At 39.6% G+C, this 20,480-nt stretch overlaps 2 protein-coding genes across 2 annotated transcripts; one reads left to right on the forward strand and one right to left on the reverse strand.

The window, feature by feature from the left end:
- Positions 1-863: 863 nt before the first annotated feature.
- On the reverse strand, positions 864-14,010 carry LOC122006636 (protein NRT1/ PTR FAMILY 8.3-like). The gene is made up of 5 exons (XM_042562204.1): positions 13,884-14,010; positions 3,318-3,423; positions 3,020-3,237; positions 2,352-2,908; positions 864-1,766 (listed from the first exon to the last, which is right to left on the reverse strand). Exons 1-5 carry the CDS (start codon positions 13,995-13,997, stop codon positions 965-967), a joined length of 1,797 nt encoding a protein of 598 aa, XP_042418138.1. The 5' UTR covers positions 13,998-14,010; the 3' UTR covers positions 864-964.
- A 403-nt stretch (positions 14,011-14,413) lies between these two features.
- On the forward strand, positions 14,414-18,642 carry LOC122006637 (transmembrane 9 superfamily member 3-like). Its single transcript, XM_042562205.1, has 7 exons — positions 14,414-14,716; positions 15,240-15,280; positions 15,368-15,950; positions 16,428-16,565; positions 16,763-16,919; positions 17,114-17,598; positions 18,192-18,642. The coding sequence occupies exons 1-7, from the start codon at positions 14,556-14,558 to the stop codon at positions 18,409-18,411; spliced, it is 1,785 nt and encodes a 594-aa protein (XP_042418139.1). The 5' UTR covers positions 14,414-14,555; the 3' UTR covers positions 18,412-18,642.
- The last annotated feature ends 1,838 nt before the right edge of the window (positions 18,643-20,480 follow it).

Raw genomic sequence — 20,480 nt, forward strand, 5'->3', positions numbered from 1 at the left:
TGAGCCCACCAAATAAGGATTAAAGGCATAGATAGTAACCGACATGGAGGTCAAAGTCCGTGCGGTCAACACTAGGGAACCAATGGGCTCACCAAAAGTGGGCTAGGTGGAGGTTGACTTCAACTGCCGAGCGGGGCTTGAAGGTTCCGATAGACCATGAAACTTATCGGAATAGATCGCTCCTCCCACCGAGATCAGTACAGAAAGAACATCAGAGGCTCACAACTGACCAAGCGAGTGTTAGGCCGACCGGAGCTTATGTCCGATCGAGCAAGACATAACCTACTGAATAGAGGTACTATGAAGGAGAGCATATGCTGGGATTGATCGGACAGGGAGTCTCGACCGAACGACTATCCCGCTCGGCCAAAACAGTCGAACCCCTCCTATATCTCGTAATATCCCTTTAGGAGATAATACTGCTGACAACAAGGCATGATTAACAGACAAATCGCACGACAGAAGCTTCTACTGTCATGTCAAGGATTTGCATGCCTTGTTAAGGTATAGTACCACAGACACTTTTCTAACATGTCTTTTTATAGGACGGTTGGGATAACGTGATCGCGCCTTGAGGAATGGGCACGTCGCCTACTATAGCACTATATAAAGGAGAGGTCCATACACTAGTGGAGGTATGTGTTATTCGTTATTTACGCTTGTACTTTCATAGCTACTACGTTGCTCCACCTTCTTTCTACTATTCCGACGATTGACTTGAGCGTCGGAGGGTCAACGCCGATGACTCCTTTCCTTGCCTGACAATGATGTTCTGTGCATTGCAGATCAGAACAGAGTCTGCACGAGATCAACAGAAGAGCCATATACACAGTCAGCCTTCATTATTTTCGGACAGAATTAAATTAATTAAAGAGAGACAATTGTTGGATTGAAGGAAAGCATCGACAGAACCAATATCAGATTATCCATGTTTCAGGAATAACTTAAACTGAGTTTTTGGACTTCAAGTAGCCTTCTTGCTTGTGTACCTGGTTGCACAGGCGACATACACCAGAAGGTTCAAAAAACTCAGCCCGGCAAGAAGCCAGAAGTAATAATCTAGGTGCCCCTCGTTCAAGTTGTCAGGAATCCATCCAATCTGCCCTCCTCGAGTTGTTATCGACGCTACTACAGTCACAATGAAGGAACTCAAGTAGTTTCCGAGTGCAATCGTGAGAAGCCATAGTGCACTGCATAGACTTCTCATTGCATCGGGAGATTGATCGTAGAAAAATTCAAGTGACCCAATGAATGTGAATACTTCGGCTGCTCCAACTAAAACATACTGTGGCATCTGCCATAAAATGCTCAAGGGAACAGTCTCAGCCTTGGCGATGTCCAGTCGCCAGATCTCAACTACTGCAGCTGCTGCCATAGCTAGTATGGATATGAACAGGCCGATGCCCATCCTTTGCAATTCTGAAAAGCCTCTCTCTTTGCCCGTGAATCTCCTCGCCACTGGAACAAGAATGCTGTCATAGATTGGCACCCATATGATCACACTGGTAACGTCAAATGTTGAAAGAGATGCAGGTGGAATGGCGAAGGAGCCTATTTTTGTGTCCATAGCCATTCCTTGCTCGACAAACATTGTAGATATCTGTGCATAGACAGCAGCGAAAACTATGATAGTTGCCCAGACGGGGAACATCCGGACCAGAATCTTCAATTCTTCCACTTGAGTGACAGTACACAGTCTCCATGGATTTGAAAAGCTTCCAGTGTTCGTATCAGTTTCTGTAACAGTAGCAGCTTTGTCGAGAAATCTGTAGAACAAAACAGTTGCTAAGCAAAAACCCAAGGTCAGGTCCATAATAGATTAAGCTATGTGAAAATAAGCACAGGCTAACAGCAGGAAAAGCAATTTTCTTGAAGAAGTGTCTCTCCAAATGCAGAGATGGTGCTAATATCAAACATTAAAATCCTTTAGGCACTTAAAAGGAATTATTAAAACTGAGACTGAATAAGCCCATTTCTCTGAGATAGCATTTGGATGCAAATATATTTTCTCCAAACTTACTGAACTGTCCTACAACGTGAAATTTCTGACCAAAAAATATCCTTATGCAGAGAAGAGCTTACACATGTACACAAAATTCAGTACACGATCCTGCTGATTTATGCAACTTTAATTGTTTTTTTTTCATGTGATCTTTTTAGTCACAGAATGCAGATGTCATAAGAGTCCAATCACAATTATACAAGAGATCCACTATAGAAAACGCATAATAAAAAAGCAAGAGATTTGCATCAAGCTTCTTCAATTGTCCGCTAAGTTCTTCACAGAGATAATTTAAGAAAGATACGATAGGGCTTCAAAGTCAATGTTGTATAAAAGATAAGAGTTTTACCTGAGTTCATCTGTGTGTTCTATTTTTCGACTTCCTTTGATTGCAGAAGACTTCTCAGGCACTTCATATAGGAGAGAACAGTCATGAGGCATAAGCACTTTCCATTTGCGAAATGAGGAAACAATCACCTGGCACATCCTTACAATAGGGCTTCCTCCAGGTTTTTGAAATCTATATAGTGGGGTGCCAAAGAAAAAACTCAGTATTGCTAATCCCATAAATAATGTAGGGATTGCAAAGCCCAAGCCCCATCCGTAATTGTCTTGTACCCAAACTAAAAGGCTGCTAGATATTAAAGCACCAATATTAATAGAGAAGAAATACCAATTAAAAAAAGATCCCTTCTTCACTCGCTCTCTTGGATCAGTATCATCAAACTGGTCAGCTCCAAATGAAGAAACACAAGGTTTAATCCCACCAGTCCCTAGTGAAATCAGATAGAGTCCACTGAAAAAGATAGCATATTGAAATGCACTTGCTTCTGGGCAAAATGATCCTATACAGGCTGGAAGCTTAAATGCAGGAACTGAAGCTGAAAGGGTCAATGTAGCCATTCCCTATGAGTAATAAACAGCACTAATCATCTTAACAAAAGGAAAATAGATCTTATCACCCTAAATGGAGCTGGGCGACAAGGACAAGATAATGATGCACTGAGTAATACTTACAATGAAGTATACTGTTGAAAATACTGCAATTGTCCAATATCTCCCCCAATATGCATCGGCTAAAATTGCTCCAATCAGTGGCGTAATATAGCAGGTACCTTGCCATATGGTGACAGTTCTTGCAGCTGAAGTATTTCCCTGATGCAGCTTGTTCTTCAAGTAAGTTACAAGATTTGTAGATATTCCATAAAACGCTAAACGCTCACAGCCCTCATTCCCTATAATTTGTATCTTTTAAAAGTAGAAATTTAAGCTGATTAAATATAGGAAATAAAAAACAGTTTGAAAATGTACATGCCAAGAATGAAGGGGCATGCTCTCCAGTTTCCTGTGGAATCCTTTAAAATAGGGTTTCCATAAATGTCCACAGATCCATCTCCTGTATATGGCCCTTTATTTTCATTCTTCAAAAGCGCAAATTTGAAAATAATAAATAAAAGAGGTCTAAGCGCTTAAGCTAAACATTTATATGATTAAAAAAAAATGTAAAACAAGATTTCTTGTCTGAAGTACTCAAAATTATAGGAATCAAAGTGAATAAAAAAATTTGGGGGAACAATACTATGCAAGAAAATAATGCCAATTCATTATCCTTCTATGTCACAATTGAAAGGTTATCATAGCTTGCAAATTCAATATTGCTATCTGTCAACCAAAAGATCTAATAAAGGTTATCATTAGATAATCACCTACTGAAACAACATGAGATTTCAATCCTTGCACATGACTATGTTAGTACCCGGAGTAGTTTTAATGTGGTCAACTAAGTTCAGTTAGGTCTTATTGTGTTTGATCCTTGTGTCTAAGTGTGCAAGAGCTTAAGAACACAAGAACTCGAGCGGAAGACGCAGCTAGAGAGAAGGATGACACGGGAAGAGAGTTGACGAGCTCGATGCATCCGAAGGACGAGATGCTACTGAAGAGTACACCGGCGGATGAGAAGGACGCGCGCGGCAGTCCGAGAGACGAGAAACCGGGGAGGAAGACTGCTCGAGGAGAAGATCGGAGTTGGATTCGGATGAGCTCAACTCCGGTTAGCCAGAGAATCACCTACGTGAAGAACTACGCGAAGAGATCAGCTTTTCAACTAAGTTGTACTGTGGAAGGCGCCTTCCATGGTTGGAAGGCGCCTTCGATGAACAGTGCGAAGGCACCTTCCAGCCTATTGAAGGCGTCTTGCCTAGTTGTTAGCCAAAGATAAAATTTTATCTTCGACGATAAGATTTGCGCACCTTCCACCCTATTGAAGGTGTCTTCTAGCTTCGGATAGAATTTTCTAGGGGTTATAAAAAGACCTCTGGAGCTAAGAATAATTTAACAACTTGAACAACAAGTATTGTACACTTTCCTAGTTTTTCTTTTGAGCTATCAACTTCTGTAAGAGGCTTCTTTGCCTACAACAAAGGAGAATTCTAGTGGAGTTTTCTTCAACACCTTGAATTAACAACCACCTAGGTTGTAACAAAGTAAATAGAATTGTCCTCTTACTTCCTTTATTTAGTTGTTCAATTAATTTATTATTATTATTGTGCTAGTCTAATCTAATCAAAGGATCGAGAAAGGGGTTATTTTTTTTAGGCAATTCACCTCACTCTTGTCGGCCCCGCTACGCCAACAAACTACCCTACCTATTTAGTTAGGTATGGCATATTAAGAGAATTCAAGACATGCTTCAATAACAAAATAGATAATCATTATAGATACGAGATAGGTTTGGATTTAAGGCCTCAACCATTGATGCCACTTAATTGTATTATAATATTGATATAATATATATATACACAGCACACACACATGCTTAAAATACCTAAGCTTTCACTTTGCTTTGTTACATATTAAAGCCATGCTACCTCTTTAATTAGGTATGGATGTCCATCAGCATAAGTATAGCTAGAGCAATACAAACCTTAGACATGCATTGGGATGGGTAGGTAACCTACCTGTTGTCATCCCTAACATGTGTTGGTAATATATTTAAAGCAATATAAACAGCAGTATTATATTGACACAAAAATAACATGCAATAGACAGATAAATAAAGTAGTCGGGTTTAGAATATAGTTATCCGGTTGAAGCGTCGGCACGCCGACTGTCCTTAGAGAATTTATTGCCGCCTCACGGTGCAAAGGCTCCCCGGCAAAATTCCCCCAAGATCCGACAACCGCTCGTCTTGTCCGTAGGTGCACTCCAAAACGGACGCGACACTCGGACCCAACCTCAGATCGCCGAAAGACCAAGCCTCAGGGCACAACAAAGGCGCAGAAAGACTCGAACTCGAAAAGAAAAACAGAGGAGGTGCTGTGCAGAATGTATCGCACAGAGAAGGGAGAAGAAGGAAGATTGAGTGAAGAATAGAGGCACTGCTTGTCCCCTTTTATTCACTCTGAGGAGGTACGAAGCACTGCGCGGTGTCGCGTTTCCTTACGCGGAACAAAAACCAAACACTAGTTTGGTTCGAACCAACCGAACCGGAAACCAAACTGGTTTGGTTCAGACTGAACCAAACTAGCAAAAACAGACCGGGCCGCCCGTGAGCGCAAGGCCCACGGGCTGGGGATTTGCACCCCCCCTGCGCGCGTTAATCGCGTACGTGACGCCCGGTTTATGGATTTCCGGCTCGAACCCCCCAAATCCACTCGATTTGGGCTTGGCCCGCGCATGCGTGTAGGTCCCCTTATCATTGCTAAGCAAGCATGGAAGGGCTTCCTATATAAGCCCTTCCAAGCTTCTCCACTTAGCAATGTGGGACTAAAAACACTACCAAAAAATGATTTAAATTTAATTCAAAATTCAACAACATGTATGTGAAGCGCATAATCATTAATCATGAGAAGACCCCCTTTGGTTATAAGGCAAAATGTCAATGACTAACAATTGCAAACCTCATTTGGTAGGAAGTGTTAGGACCAAAAGTAGCTAGAGGGGGGGGTGAATAACTCGTCGCGTGCCCGGTGTTCGGCGTTCCTTGTTTCTTCGAAGATGTGCAGCGGAAAATACAGAAACAAATCACACAACGCTAACACGGTTGGTTTACTTGGTATCCACCTCACAAGAGGTGACTAGTCCAAGGATCCACACCAACACACACACCCTCCACTAATGAAACTCTCCTTTATGGAGAAGCCCTACAAGACTCAATACAAGAAGAAGAAAGGGTAGTAAAGAAATACAAGCTTACAAGCTTACAATGAGTGTACAAACCCTAACCCTAGTTTCTTCTTCTTGCTTTGATCCGCCTCTTAACTTGGAAGAGCCTCCAAGAACCTTCAAGAACTGGCGATCTCGAGCTTGAGAAGAGCTGTGGAAGAGCTGGTGAAGATCTGAAATGAATCGGTGAAGAAGTGCCAAAGACAACGCTCGCCTGCGGCTCAAATACGACTCAACGGTCGGATCCCGATCGATTCGATTTTTCCCAATCGAACGGGGAGACTTTGGATCGATCCACGGATTGATCCGGTAGCGCGGGAACGCACCGGATCAATCCACGGATCGATCCGGCGCTTATCGCGTGAAGCAGTCCCCAATCGATCTATCGATCGATTGAGACCTGGATCGATCCACCGATCGATCCGCAGGCTTTGTCATTGGAAGGTCCGGATCGATCCATCGATCGATTCAGAGCCCGGATCGATCCATCGATCGATCCAAGACTTGGTTTTGCCCAAAACCAAGTCCCAAACCTCCCAAACCAACATCCGGTCAACCTTAACCTGTTGGTATGTCACGCCTAGCATCTAGTCACTCCCTCGACCGCTAGACTCCCTCACCAAGTGTCCGGCCAATCCTTCGACCCACTTGGACTTTTCTTCACGCCAAGTATCCGGCCCTCTCTTGACTTACTTGACTTTTACCTAGCTTCACTCACTAGGGTTTTCAACCGCCTAGCTTCACCACTAGGTCTTTCCCGGCTTCACTCACCAGATTTTCCTTCCGCCTCGCTTCACTCACCGGACTTCCACCACCTAGCTTCACCACTAGGACTTTCACCGGCTTCACTCACCAGGATTTCCATCCGCCTAGCTTCACTCACTAGGACTTTCATCCGCCTAGCTTCACCACTAGGACTTTCACCGGCTTCACTCACCAGGGTTTCCTTCCAGTCAGGTATTCCTACTGACTCTTCTTCATTCACACCGATTAGTCCCCGATCGAATCTCCCATACGAACAATCGCACCGCATTGTCCACGTGTTCATACGTATCACAAACATCGAAACTACGACCAAGACTCAAGCTCGTCAAACTAACCAATCAACTCGACCTTGGGGGATATCGCACAACAATCTCCCTTTGTTTGACAATACCTTTAAGTTCGGACCATTCCGAGTTAAGCTAATCCCATAGCCTTAACTCCATTCACGCCAAAGTATGAATGTTGGTTCCCTTCATTCTCCCCCTATGACCTCCCCCATAGGTAATGAAGGTCTAACTTAAACCACACATTCTCCCCCTATTGGCACACAGCAACCCATCTTTGAGCACACATCAACCCGTGCCTCAATTTTGGACACACTTCAACAAATGCCCCATTGTTGAAAACTCTCCCCCTGAAGAGTTGCTCATCGTTGTTCACATTCACTGGTCTATGACCCATAATGAAGGTCCCATACCCTTCATTTATCCTTAACCCTACATTCTTCCTCAATGTAGGCAAATGCCCATCCTTGAGCATTATTCACTTAACGGAAGGTTAACCACCTTCCAAGGTTTATGAAAAATAATTTTCATGCCTTTAAAGAGTCCCTCCCCCTAAAGACATGGTGGTAACTTCTGTCATTGCACCAACAATGACTTGGAATCCCTAATCCTTTAGGAAACCCAAATTTAGAAGCTTTGAGGTTCAAATATTCAAAATTTGAAACAAATCTCACCCAAGACTTCAATATAGTCTTCCTTAACCAATCCATCCTTGTTTTCAACACGAAAACACCCTTTTTATGTATACAAATGTATTTTGAGGGGTTTGGAATGGTTACCTAGACTAACATAGGTTCAAAATGCTGAAATCAGGCCTTCCCAGCCAAAATCAGCAGCTTGGATCGATTGGAGTTGGGTTCCAATCGATTGAACCTTTCTGAATCGATCCACTGATCGATTCAGGCCTTGTGGATCGATCGGCTGATCGATCCAGCAAGCTTCTGTTCGCGAGAAGCTTGCTCCCAATCGATCGGCTGATCGATTGAGACCCTCAATTGATCGGTGGATCGATTGATGTCTGATAGTTGCTGAAAAATGATTTCAGTCACCTTCAGAGGCCCCTAGAAAATTCTACAAAAATTCAAAAATCATGAAATTTAGTGTAGACATTGTTTAGGGTATACTTTATCATGGAAAAATAGTTTTCTATGAAAATACATCATATTTTCAAAGATTGACACAAGCTTGAAAACTTGCTAAAACTTTAGCGTATTCTTCAAGTTTATGTCTAACTATTCAATGGTGAGTACTATCAAAAGATAGCCTTCACCAAGGTTTTCCAAAATCATTTTGAAAACATTTTCAAAACCAATTTCCCATCACATTCCTTGGGCTTAATGCACATGACTTGTACATTAGCTTTCCCAATGATGGGAAAACACATAACTATGTGTTTTGATGAACTTAAAACTCAAAAGAATGCACTAAATCAACATATTGAGTTTTGTTCATCATCCTAACATCTCACTTGTATCTAATGTGCACTAAAACACATACAAGTCATCTTATAGATCTTGTGAGATGTGAGATTTTGGTTTTGCCCTATTCTAGGGATCATGCATATCTATTTAGGCATTTTAGAGATATTAGACATCCACCTAGGATGTCACTTGTTAATAAGTGTTGTTAAATGCCATTTGTCCTTAATTACAAGGAATTAAACTTAATGCATGATAATGTTATGACATACATCAAAAAGAAATAATTTTCAGAAGAAAATTTCCTATAACTACATGATGTATGTATGTCATGACATGGTATTTTTGAGCTTTTCATAATAAGTCATGAATGCACAAATAAAACATGATGTCATGACATATAATGGGCAACCAAACATGACAAGATTTAGCATAATTAAAATATACCTAGATTATCTATCTAAGTATCCTTAACCCTTAGCTAATCCTTAAGCATAAACCCTAGATTGTCCAATTTCCTTAAGAAAATGCCAAAACCCAACTTGACATTTCTTTAATCTCTTGAATTAATTATGCCAATTGAAAATTTAAAAACATTCCTCAAATGTTGGCATATTTCATTTTCCCATAAGAGTAATCACTTTAAATTAAGGCTTAGATTTGCCTTAAATTCCTAAGACAATACCAAAGTCCCAATTTGATATTTCTTAACACTTGATTTCTTGTGCCATTTAAAGTCATCTCAAATTTCTTCCTTTATAGCACATTTTACTCTTTCCAAGAGTAAATAATCATTTCATTTCATTTTCAAAGGTTAACAAAACCTTGAAAATGCTCCTTGAGTGTCAATTTCCTCAAAGTTGGGTTAACTACCCTTCTAATCGGAGTTGACACTCTCTAACCCATCTATGGGGTAGAGAAGATGCTCCTAGGAACCCAACACCTATTGGTGCTCCTTGGATGCTCTAGGTACTCACTAGGGATTACTTCCCTAGATACCTTCCTGGTGACCTTGTTGGGCTTCTTAGAAGCCTTGGTCACACTTTCTAGGTCAACTCTAGGGATAGCCTCCCTTGTGACCTTGTTAGTGACTTTCTTAGACTTCTTAGAAGTCTTAGTCACATTTATCGCAAAAATACTCTTAGGGATGACTTCCCTAGTATTCTTGGCTTGACCACTGGACCTAGAGTTTGTTCCATAACTATACGGAACTCTATGGTACGAGGGCACATCCTTCTTAGCCTTTGGTTTGTATCCCAACCCTCTATGGCCATTGGATGACTTTGATTTTCCTAGCCCTAGGTATTGCTCATTTTGCCCTTGTAGGATATTTTCCATCCTTTTAGGTCTTTTCCATTTTATCAAGTCTCGACCTCAAGACTTGATTTTCATCATTAAATCCTTAGGTTTTGGTCCACGAGCATTTTGTTCTCGGGCATGTATCTATTATCCTTGTTCACCAAGTGTCTATCTACCTTCCTAACCTTAGTTGGGTAGTTTTGGCATGTAGGGCCACATGCTTTTCTTTAAAGCCCTCACGCTTTCTATTCTTATGGTAAATTGCATTAAAATGATAAAAATTAGAACTATCATGCTTTTTACCATAATGTAAAGGGTAGGCTCAATAAAAGTTACCTTCCTTTTACCTTGCCCCTCGACTAGCTTCCTCCTTGAGCCTCGACCATCTTCTTCCCCTTGGGCATTGACCCCTTTCGATTGCAAGAGAAACACACAATGTGCTCCTCGCTCTTCGTTCGGGGACGGTCTCCTTTGACTTCTCCTTGCCCTTTGCCACTTGGCCCTTCTTCTGCCAATTTAGGGCACTTGCTTTTGTAGTGCCCATGTCCCTACATTCAAAACATATAATATGATTCTTATTATTAATTGAACTATTTATACCTTCTTGTGTAGGGTGACACTTGCTCCTCCATTTGATATGAATTGAGGCTTCCTCTTGATCCGAAATCGATTTCCTCCAATTGATTTATCTTGACTCATGGAGGTGGAAGCTTCTTCATTCTCTTCTTCTCTTGACCCGGATGTGGAGGATTCTCCTTCTTCTCGATCCGTGTCACCAAGTTCCCCCTCAATCCCAGAGGTGGAGGCTTCATCATCTTGAATATGAAACAAGGAGTACGCTCCTCCTTGTTCCCTTCGATGCATTCCTCGAGGATGAAGCTTCTTCGACTTCTTCTTCGGAGGTTGAACATCTCTCAACCTCGTCCTCCTCTCGATCTTGCTCCAAAGAGTCACTCTCCGGATACTTCGCTCAGACAACGGAGGGATCTCTTAAGCTTTTGCTCCATAAACTTTCAGATCTTCAAATTCTCCATTTGAAGGATGGTGCTCGCAATAATTTACCAAAATCTTGGTCACTTCATTGGCCTCGCACCTTCGACTGCCTCCGAGCTCCATTTGCTTTCTTGAAAAGCTTGCCCTTGGAGTTTGTTGGAGCCTCAAGCTTTCCATAAGAGCAAACCATCGCTTCTATCTCCATCATAAGAAAATTTTCGATTCTTGATTTCCAAGAATCAAAGCTTGATGTGTACGGTGGAGCCACCTTGTGTCAAATCCAAGTCCATCTTGAATTGCATCTTGAGGTCGAGCCTTTTGATTCTTGGACTTTGATGAATTTGCTCCAACTTCTTCACCCTCTAGCTTTGCTTGTTTTGTTTGCCCCTTCCGGCGATGATTCCGAGGAAGCTCTGATACCACTTGCAGGACCAAAAGTAGCTAGAGGGGGTGAATAGCTCGTCATGCTCGTCGTTGCTTATTTCTTTCAAGATGCGCAGCGGAAAATACGTAAACAAATCACACAACGCTAACACGGTTGGTTTACTTGCATCCACCTCTCAAGAGGTGACTAGTCCAAGGATCCACACCAACACACACACCTCCACTAATGAAACTCTCCTTTATGGTAACTACCAAGGCTGAGAAGCCCTACAAGACTCAATACAAGAAGAAGAAAGGGTAGTAAAGAAATACAAGCTTTCAAAATGAGTGTACAAACCCTAACCCTAGTTTCTTCTTCTTGCTTGATCCGCCTCGACTTGGAAGAGTCTCCAAGAACCTTCAAGAACCGACGATCTCGAGCTTGAGAAGAGCTGGAGGAGCCGTGAAGATCTGAAATGAATCGGTGAAGAAGTGCCAAGATAACGCTCGCTGCGGCAAATACGACTCAACGGCCGGATCCGGATCGATTCGATTTTTCCCAATCGATCGGGAGGCTTGATCGATCCACGGATCGATCCGAGCGTCTGAATGGAACGGCCGATCGATCCACGGATCGATCCGGCTATCCCAAGCAGGGACTCCCCAATCGATCTATCGATCGATTGAGACCCTCGATCGATCCGCAGACGTGAGAGAAGATCGATCCATCGATCGATCGAGCTGGATCGATCGATCGATCCAAGACTTGGTTTTGCCCAAAACCAAGTCCCAACCTCCCAAACCAACATCCGGTCAACCTTTCTCATGCCTAGCATTTAGTCACTCCCTCGACTGCTAGGACTCCTCACCAAGTGTCCGGCCAACCTTGACCCTTTGACTTTTCTTTCATGCCAAGTATCCGGCCACTCTCGATCACCTGGACTTTACCTAGCTTCACTCACTAGGGTTTTCAATCTGCCTAGCTTCACTCACTAGGTCTTTCACCTGGCTTCACTCACCAGGATTTTCCTTCTGCCTGGCTTCACTCACCAGGACTTCCATACTGCCTAGCTTCACTCACTAGGACTTTCACCTGGCTTCACTCACCAGGATTTCCATCTGCCTAGCTTCACTCACTAGGACTTTCATCTGCCTAGCTTCACTCACTAGGACTTTCACCTGGCTTCACTCACCAGGGTTTCCTTCCAGTCAGGTATTCCTACTTGACTCTTCTTCATTCACACTGATCAGTGATCAGAATCTCCCCATATGAACAACTGCACCTGCATTGTCCATGTGTCTACATGTGTTGTCAAACATCGAAACTATGACCAAGACTCAAGCTTGGTCAAACTAACCAGTCAACCTTGACCTAAGGGATATTGCACCAACAGGAAGTTGATGTGATCACTTACCCTTCTATGAGCTGATCAAAAGAAAATGTAAAGTAACATGAATATCCAGTATAGTTGCCTGGTTATAAATTAATCACATGATTCAATAGTTCATTAAATTTTCAATTTGACATGAAAAATACCACAATGGAGAAATATTTTTGTGATGTTGGGCATACTTGAGAGGCCATTTCAGCATAGGTAAAGCCAAATATGAGCAAAAAGAAGCTTTTTCCTATTAGATGAACTTTTTTTCTCGCTCTGTGAAAGGTGCACCAAATCCAAGAACCATATCTTTCATAATGCACCATCAGCCATGATAACAAATTAGATTACTTGAATGACTCACCCTTAAAAAAGTACATACTTAACCTAAACAAATACGAACTCTGCATCAGAAAGCTCGTTCACAAATCCAAGTTGGTCAAGGGATTCTTAGCTGACTGAGAATATGTGCATGTAAGTTTATTGTACCTCTTAAATGTTACATATGAAAAATGTGGCAAATTGGCTACAAAGACAAACTTTAAAAGAAAACAATTATGGACTGTTCTTATGATGGCTGTAGCATTGATCTATGATGTTTCTACCAAGGGAAACCATAGTGAAAACTAAAAATTTATTAGCGAATGTGAATTTCTGCCACTTTAAATTAATGAAAAACTTGCCTTCCATAAGCTAATGAAGTTTTTCATCAAATCAAAATCTTTTCAGAGCTTGTGAAAATCTAAACTCTTTATTTTTTTTTAAAAAAAGACCTATGATTTCCAGTCGCAATACATATCAAACAAAAACAACAAAGAGAAAAAAGATACTAATGGCTTTCCAAAGCAAGACAAATTCGCTGCAGTAGTAAAGGACCCATAACTTTTTTTTCCCCTTCATGAATGACAGACTAACATTGCTTGGAAGCCAGGAATAATATTGCAACCAATCGAAACCCCAAATTCAAAACAGAAATAAAACTAATTTCGAAAGATAAACAATTAGTTGCAAACCCGAGCAAATAATCAAAATATAATAATTTCGCAAATTAATCAACTCAAAGATCCGAATCACAAGTCAACTATTCCGCTAAAAAAACATCAAAAAGCCCGCAAAGTACCATAAAAAACGAAAACCGGTTAAGCACTAGCAGCTTGTAAGAAAGCAAATTTAACCAAACTTCATGCAGAAACATAATGAGAAGGGGTTATCAAACCTCACGCAAGAGCGCTTCTTCCAAAGATGCGCTCTGCTCGTCTTGCAAGGATCCCATCGGTCGATTGCGCACAGAACGGATTCCTGATTCCTTTTCTCGCGGCCCATCCAACATTACAGTGCAGCCGCTGCGTGCGTTATTCACGCTAACGGGGTCTTATTCACCGTAAGATCATCGAATAGTTAATCTTGACCGTTTACTTGACGATTGGCCAAGATCGCTGACTAACACGGGATCTTTTAGCCAAAAATTAATATGCTTTTTAAATAATTAAAAAAATATATCTGAAAAATTGTTATGGCATTTAAATCAAACTTTTTTTTTTTTTTGGAAAAGGCCTTTTAAACTCACATATTTATTTAAGAGTATTTTCCTACAGGGTGTATTGACATATTTATTTAAGAGTATTTTTTTATATTTTTTAATAAAAAAATCTTTTAGAAAGAAAATATAAAAATATAAATGCACCCGTTAAAAATTTCGAAAACTTAAATACAAAATGCCGTTTCTTTAATCTCTTAAAACCATTATTAATGTAACTAACGGAAAACGGCGGATGTTCTCCAAAATCGTAATTTCCAACCTGATCCATCCACAAGAGAGAAGAAGACCATTTTTTTTTCCACTCCGTCCATCGCTTCTCTCCGATTTGACTTGATCCGAGCTAGAGCCATGGGGAGGGGGTCGATGGATCTGGCTGCTGCAGCAGCGGCGTTGCTGATTTTGTGCTTCGGGATAGCTGGAGTAGCGTCGGACGCTTCCGATCACCGCTACAAGAAAGGGGACCCCGTCCCTCTCTACGCCAACAAGGTCGGTCCTTTCCATAACCCTAGGTGAGTTCCTCTTAATCTTCGTCAGAGTAACCTCTGTTCTGATAGATCTATTGATTTTTTTTTTTTTTTAACACTTCCTTCTTCCATCTGTTTCCGGGAGGTCGAAGTCGCCGAGAATGATCTGCTGATTTCTTCTTTGGCACGAAAAATATGTTAACTCGTAAAGTGAAAGATGTGCCTCCTGATTTATTGTTAAACATATTGATCTTTTTTTAGGCAGATCCACAAAATGATTGTTCTTTTTCTAGCTACTGTTAGAGCTTTATTTGTGTAATACTTGTACTGCTGCTTTTGCCCCTTAGAATTTGTCGGATTATTTGATGATCTCTGACTCTTCAGTTCGAGTGGATGGCGTTGTGTCCGTTGAGTTTCAGCTAATCTTGATTATAAACATGTAAATAAAAATATTTGAAGTCATGCATGCCTTTATGACATCGCTTTAGTTGAAGATGAACTTCTCAATTTGTTAAAAGTCCATCTTCTGTACTGACAGCTTGTTGCTTATACACGTATTTCTTTACAGTGAAACATATCGTTACTTTGATCTACCCTTTTGCACTCCAGGTTGGTTCTGATCTATTTTCTCTGGCTATATGTTCAATAATATTCTTGGGATGTTCCCTAATTTTTTTGGATTAACACTGACAACAGAGCATTTAAAAGAGAAAAGGGAAGCCCTTGGTGAAATTTTGAATGGAGATCGCCTTGTTGATGCCCCCTACAAACTTGATTTCCGAGAAGATTTTAAATTCAAGGAGCTTTGCAAGAAGAAACTCAAACCGGAAGATGTTGCTAGGTTTAGGGATGCTGTCGCCAAGGATTACTATTTCCAGATGTACTATGATGACCTTCCTATTTGGGGATTTGTTGGCAAAGTTGACAAGGAAGGAAAAGATCTGAGTGATTACAAATACTATCTTTTCCGACAAATGCAATTTGATATACTCTACAATGAGGATCGTGTGATTGAGATTAGTGTTCATACTGATCCTAATGCACTGGTGGATATTACTGAGGACAGGGATATTGAGGTAGATTTTACCTACTCTGCTAAATGGCAGAAGACAAAAACATCATTCAAGAAGAGGATGGAGAAGTACTCACAAACCTCTTCCCAGCCTCACCATCTGGAGATTCACTGGTTCTCCATCATAAATTCATGTGTTACTGTTCTTCTATTGACTGGGTTCCTAGCAACAATTCTCATGCGTGTGCTGAAGAATGATTTTGTGAAGTGCGTATCAAGTTCCAACTTCTAATTATCATGATTGTTTTTCTATAAGTTTAATCAATGGTGAATCTATGACAAAGCAGAATCTTGACATGGCTAATCTAATTCTAGTAAAAGCATTGCACTTGTTCAAGATAAACAATGGAATTTACCCTTGTGGCCTATAAATTTTGTTTATTATATTCTTTATTATGAAGGGGAGCCTTGGCGCAACGGTAAAGTTGTTGCCATGTAACCAAAAAAGGTTAGCCTCTTACAAAAAGCAGGGTAAGGCTGCGCACAATGGATTCTTCCCCGGGACCCCGCATGGCGGGAGCTTCGTGCACCGGGCTTGCCTTTATTTATTCTTTATATTCTTTATTGGTAATATCTATCTACCAATTTATGGGACATTTGGCTTCTGTTTGCTTTTCTCCCCATTTCATTCTTGCCAAATTATCTGCAAACCTGATGTCTATACATCTTCATTGTGTTTCTTAGGTATGCTCATGATGAGGAATCTACTGAGGAGCTAGAAGAGACTGGGTGGAAGTACATCCATGGTGACGTCTTTCGGTTTCCAAAAAACAAGTCACTTTTTGCTGCATGTCTTGGTTCTGGCACTCAGTTGTTTGCTCTGTAAGTACATCCAGTAAAGCTATTAGGTACCACTATAACTGATCTATATAAATCACTTGTTGCATTTAGTTAGGGTGTTCTAAATATCTTAGCAGATGTTGTATTTTAAGCACTGCATAAGGTGGCAATTTCTATCCGATAATGTTTACTTAGAAGTTAGAATTGATTTTCTTTTCCTTTCTTGATATGTATTGCAGCACCGTGTTCATTTTTATTCTTGCACTAGTTGGGGTTTTCTATCCTTACAACCGTGGGTCTCTGTTCACTGCTCTGGTGGTCATATATGCACTTACCTCTGGCATTGCTGGATATACTGCTACCTCTTTCTACTGTCAGCTTGAAGGGACAAACTGGGTACATTCTTTATTTTTTACATAATCTTTTTAATTGTTTTCCCTTTGCTCTCCTCGTGTTTTGTAGTACCCTTGGTTGCATAAATGCATGCATAAAATCAAACATTCCATAGCTTTAAGGAAGACTTCATGTCTGATTATCAGCAAATTGGTTTGTGGTTAGATGTGATTTTTTTCCCCTTTTCTTTGTGACAGGTAAGGAATTTGCTGTTGACAGGATGCCTTTTCTGTGGACCTTTGTTCATGACATTCTGCTTTCTGAATACTGTTGCTATTGTGTATAGCGCTACTGCAGCATTACCATTTGGAACCATTGTTGTCATTGCTCTCATATGGGTATTGGTAACTGCTCCATTGCTTGTTTTGGGTGGAATTGCTGGTAAAAATAGCAAATCAGAGTTTCAGGCCCCTTGCCAGACAAAGAAATATCCAAGAGAAATTCCCCCATTGCCTTGGTACCGAGGAACAATCCCACAGATGGCAATGGCTGGTTTTCTTCCTTTCAGTGCAATTTACATTGAACTTTACTACATATTTGCTAGTGTGTGGGGCCACAGGATATACACAATCTACAGTATTCTGTTCATAGTATTCATCATCCTTCTTATTGTGACAGCTTTCATTACAATTGCACTAACCTACTTTCAACTTGCTGCTGAAGACCATGAATGGTGGTGGAGGTAAGCCACTGTCTATTGTTCTTCAGCTCTATGAGCTATCATTTCTACATAGTGGTGTTTCTATATCAAAGTTTAGTGCATTTGCAATCTGATCTCGTCAACATCAAATACCTCCTGCTTATAATGGATCCTTTATTTTATCACATATCTATTTACGTTCTTGAAAACATTTTTTTTGTATATGTTTAACCTTGTGGCAGTGATGCTTCAACTAAGATAATAAATATCCTGCAGATACTTGTGCTGCCATGTATCTTTTTCAGATTTGAGGTGTATGCTAATATAACAGCAGATCCTTAGTTTCAGTAAACTTGTCAATGTAAAGAATAACCATTATCTGTTCTTCGGATCAGGCCATTTAAATCCAAGTCTGTAAACATGAATGATGCACTTAATCAAGTTTCATAGAGGCTAATTTGATTTTCTTATATATATATATATATATATATATATATATATATATATATATATATTTTAGCAGTACATAAATACTATTAGGAATTTACTTGCCCAGAAACAGTTCAGCACTTGATTCTATTTCCATCATCCATTCTCCATAGAATGGAACTAATTATCTGCCTATCCAAATGCAGGTCTTTCTTATGTGGGGGATCCACTGGCCTATTTGTATACGCCTACTGTTTGTACTACTACTATGCCCGCTCGGACATGTCTGGATTCCTGCAGACCTCCTTCTTCTTCGGGTATATGGCTTGCATCTGCTATGGCTTCTTCTTGTTGCTTGGTATGGTTGGCTTCCATGCAGCTTTGCTGTTTGTACGCCACATCTACAGATCCATAAAATGCGAGTAGCATATCAGTACCCATGATTGGATGGATGAAAGCCATTGCAAAGGTAGCCTGCTGCTTTGGGACCAGGAGTAATGCCATTCCGGAAAGTCTAGTTACAGTTTATTAAAGATAGGTGGCGAGTTTCTCGTAGCTGCCCATTCTTTCTCACTTGTACTGTGAAACAGTTTGGCAACACTTGATCTACGTGTAAGACGCATCTTTCTGATAACTTGATGCAACATCTTTAATTCATATGAGAAAGCATTTGCTATGCGATAGTTCATCTTCACAACCTCGTTCTCTGTTGAAATCTACCAGCCCAAGTGATCTGGTGAGAATGCAATCATCTTAGGCCTGAATGCTGTTTATTTTGTATAAGCCCTCTGCCCTCTGTAATGCAGAATGTCAAAGAAACCTCAACTTTCCACAATCACAAGGGCTTCAATTTCTGAAAACATCATCAACAAGAATTAAAATTTCAGTTCTTGCTTCCTTTCATTTAAGTTGGAAAGCATATTAGTTTAATCAAAATACAAGACATTTGCATATTTGATTGAATAATTGCTCAGTTGGCTGTGAATTTTAATGGGATAGCTGTGTTTGATTGCAAACGGGCCAAATGGCCTTGAAATATAAATTCCAATAGAGTTGCTATTCTCTTTCAGTCCTTAATCATTCATTCCTTTTGTCAAGTTCATGAATATTTATTTTAACATGTTGCAATTGTTAATTTCGTTAGCTAAACTGAAGAATACATGTTGCATGCACTTGAATTATTATTATCTTTGAATTAATGGGAATTCCAAAATTAATATTGAAAAAATATTTCATATTCAAAGTTAATTTTCAAAATTGTTTTTTGATTTTGAAGAAATTAAAATAAATAAATAACATAAATCTAATTCTAATTCTAATCCGCCCAAATGGCCGTGAACTAAAACAAACTCATTCTGAATTAAAGTTTCTAATTAGATTTGAGTTTATGGTATTGAATCTGACATGCTTAATAGATTTAAATCACCTATTGGATCAAATCTACACCCGCTATCTCGAAACCTAATGGCCTACTTATAGGTTATTATCTAATAATGAATCAATTAGTGATAAGACTGTCATACTCTTTAACAAGAGAAGTCTGCCGTTGAAGAATGGTGCTCGTGTTATATCAACAAACACAAGTACTTATAGCAAAAATAAAAGAACAAATTAACAATGCAAACAGTGCTAATACAATCCTTTTCGTTGGCATAGTAGAATGCTCGATTCTTACTTCATGACCTATGTTCACTGATACAAGGATCGTCTCAACCATTCGTGAGATCCTAGATGAAAAAAAGAATTTAATATTTTTTAAATAAATCTTGAGGTCCTAGGTGAAAATAAGAATTTAATATTTTTTAAATAAATATTATTAGAAATATTTAATTTTGTTACTTATAATAAAAGGTGGAACTTGTCATCCTATCAACCCAACATGACTGACCCTATGACCAAGTTGCAATTGGCCACTCCGGGGAGAGCATAACAATATTTACCTCGTATCAACCAACTCAACCATGTCCCGATATCAACATTTAATTTTATTAGTAAAATTTAAAAGGTCAGTTTAATGTATTACCAATGATTATTTATACAATTAGAAGCAGAGACTAATTAAGTCACATAATAATAACTTTATCTTATGTCAAATATCACTTTTTTATTATTAGTAAAATTTAAAAAATAAAAAATATTTTATATTAACTAATTTAGAATCAAGAAATAAATTATTGTAATACTTTTAATATACATTTTAATTATATATATATTTTTAAAAATTATCAATCATTTTTAACTTCGAGAGGAAGGAAAGTCTCGACACAACGATAAAATTATTGTATGACCTAAAGAAAATAGTTTCGTGTACTAGATATAGTCACTACGTATAATAAACTCTTCCATAGAATCCCGTATTGACGGCAGCTTCGTAAACTAAACTATCTTTTTATTAATGTTAACTTTGATAAATTATTAATAAAATTTATTTAACAAAAAATATTTAATTAGTCGATGGTGAATTATTAAAAAAACAGTAAAAGAAAAATAAAATT

Source organism: Zingiber officinale, chromosome 7B (assembly GCF_018446385.1).
Source record: "Zingiber officinale cultivar Zhangliang chromosome 7B, Zo_v1.1, whole genome shotgun sequence".
NCBI lineage: Eukaryota > Viridiplantae > Streptophyta > Magnoliopsida > Zingiberales > Zingiberaceae > Zingiber > Zingiber officinale.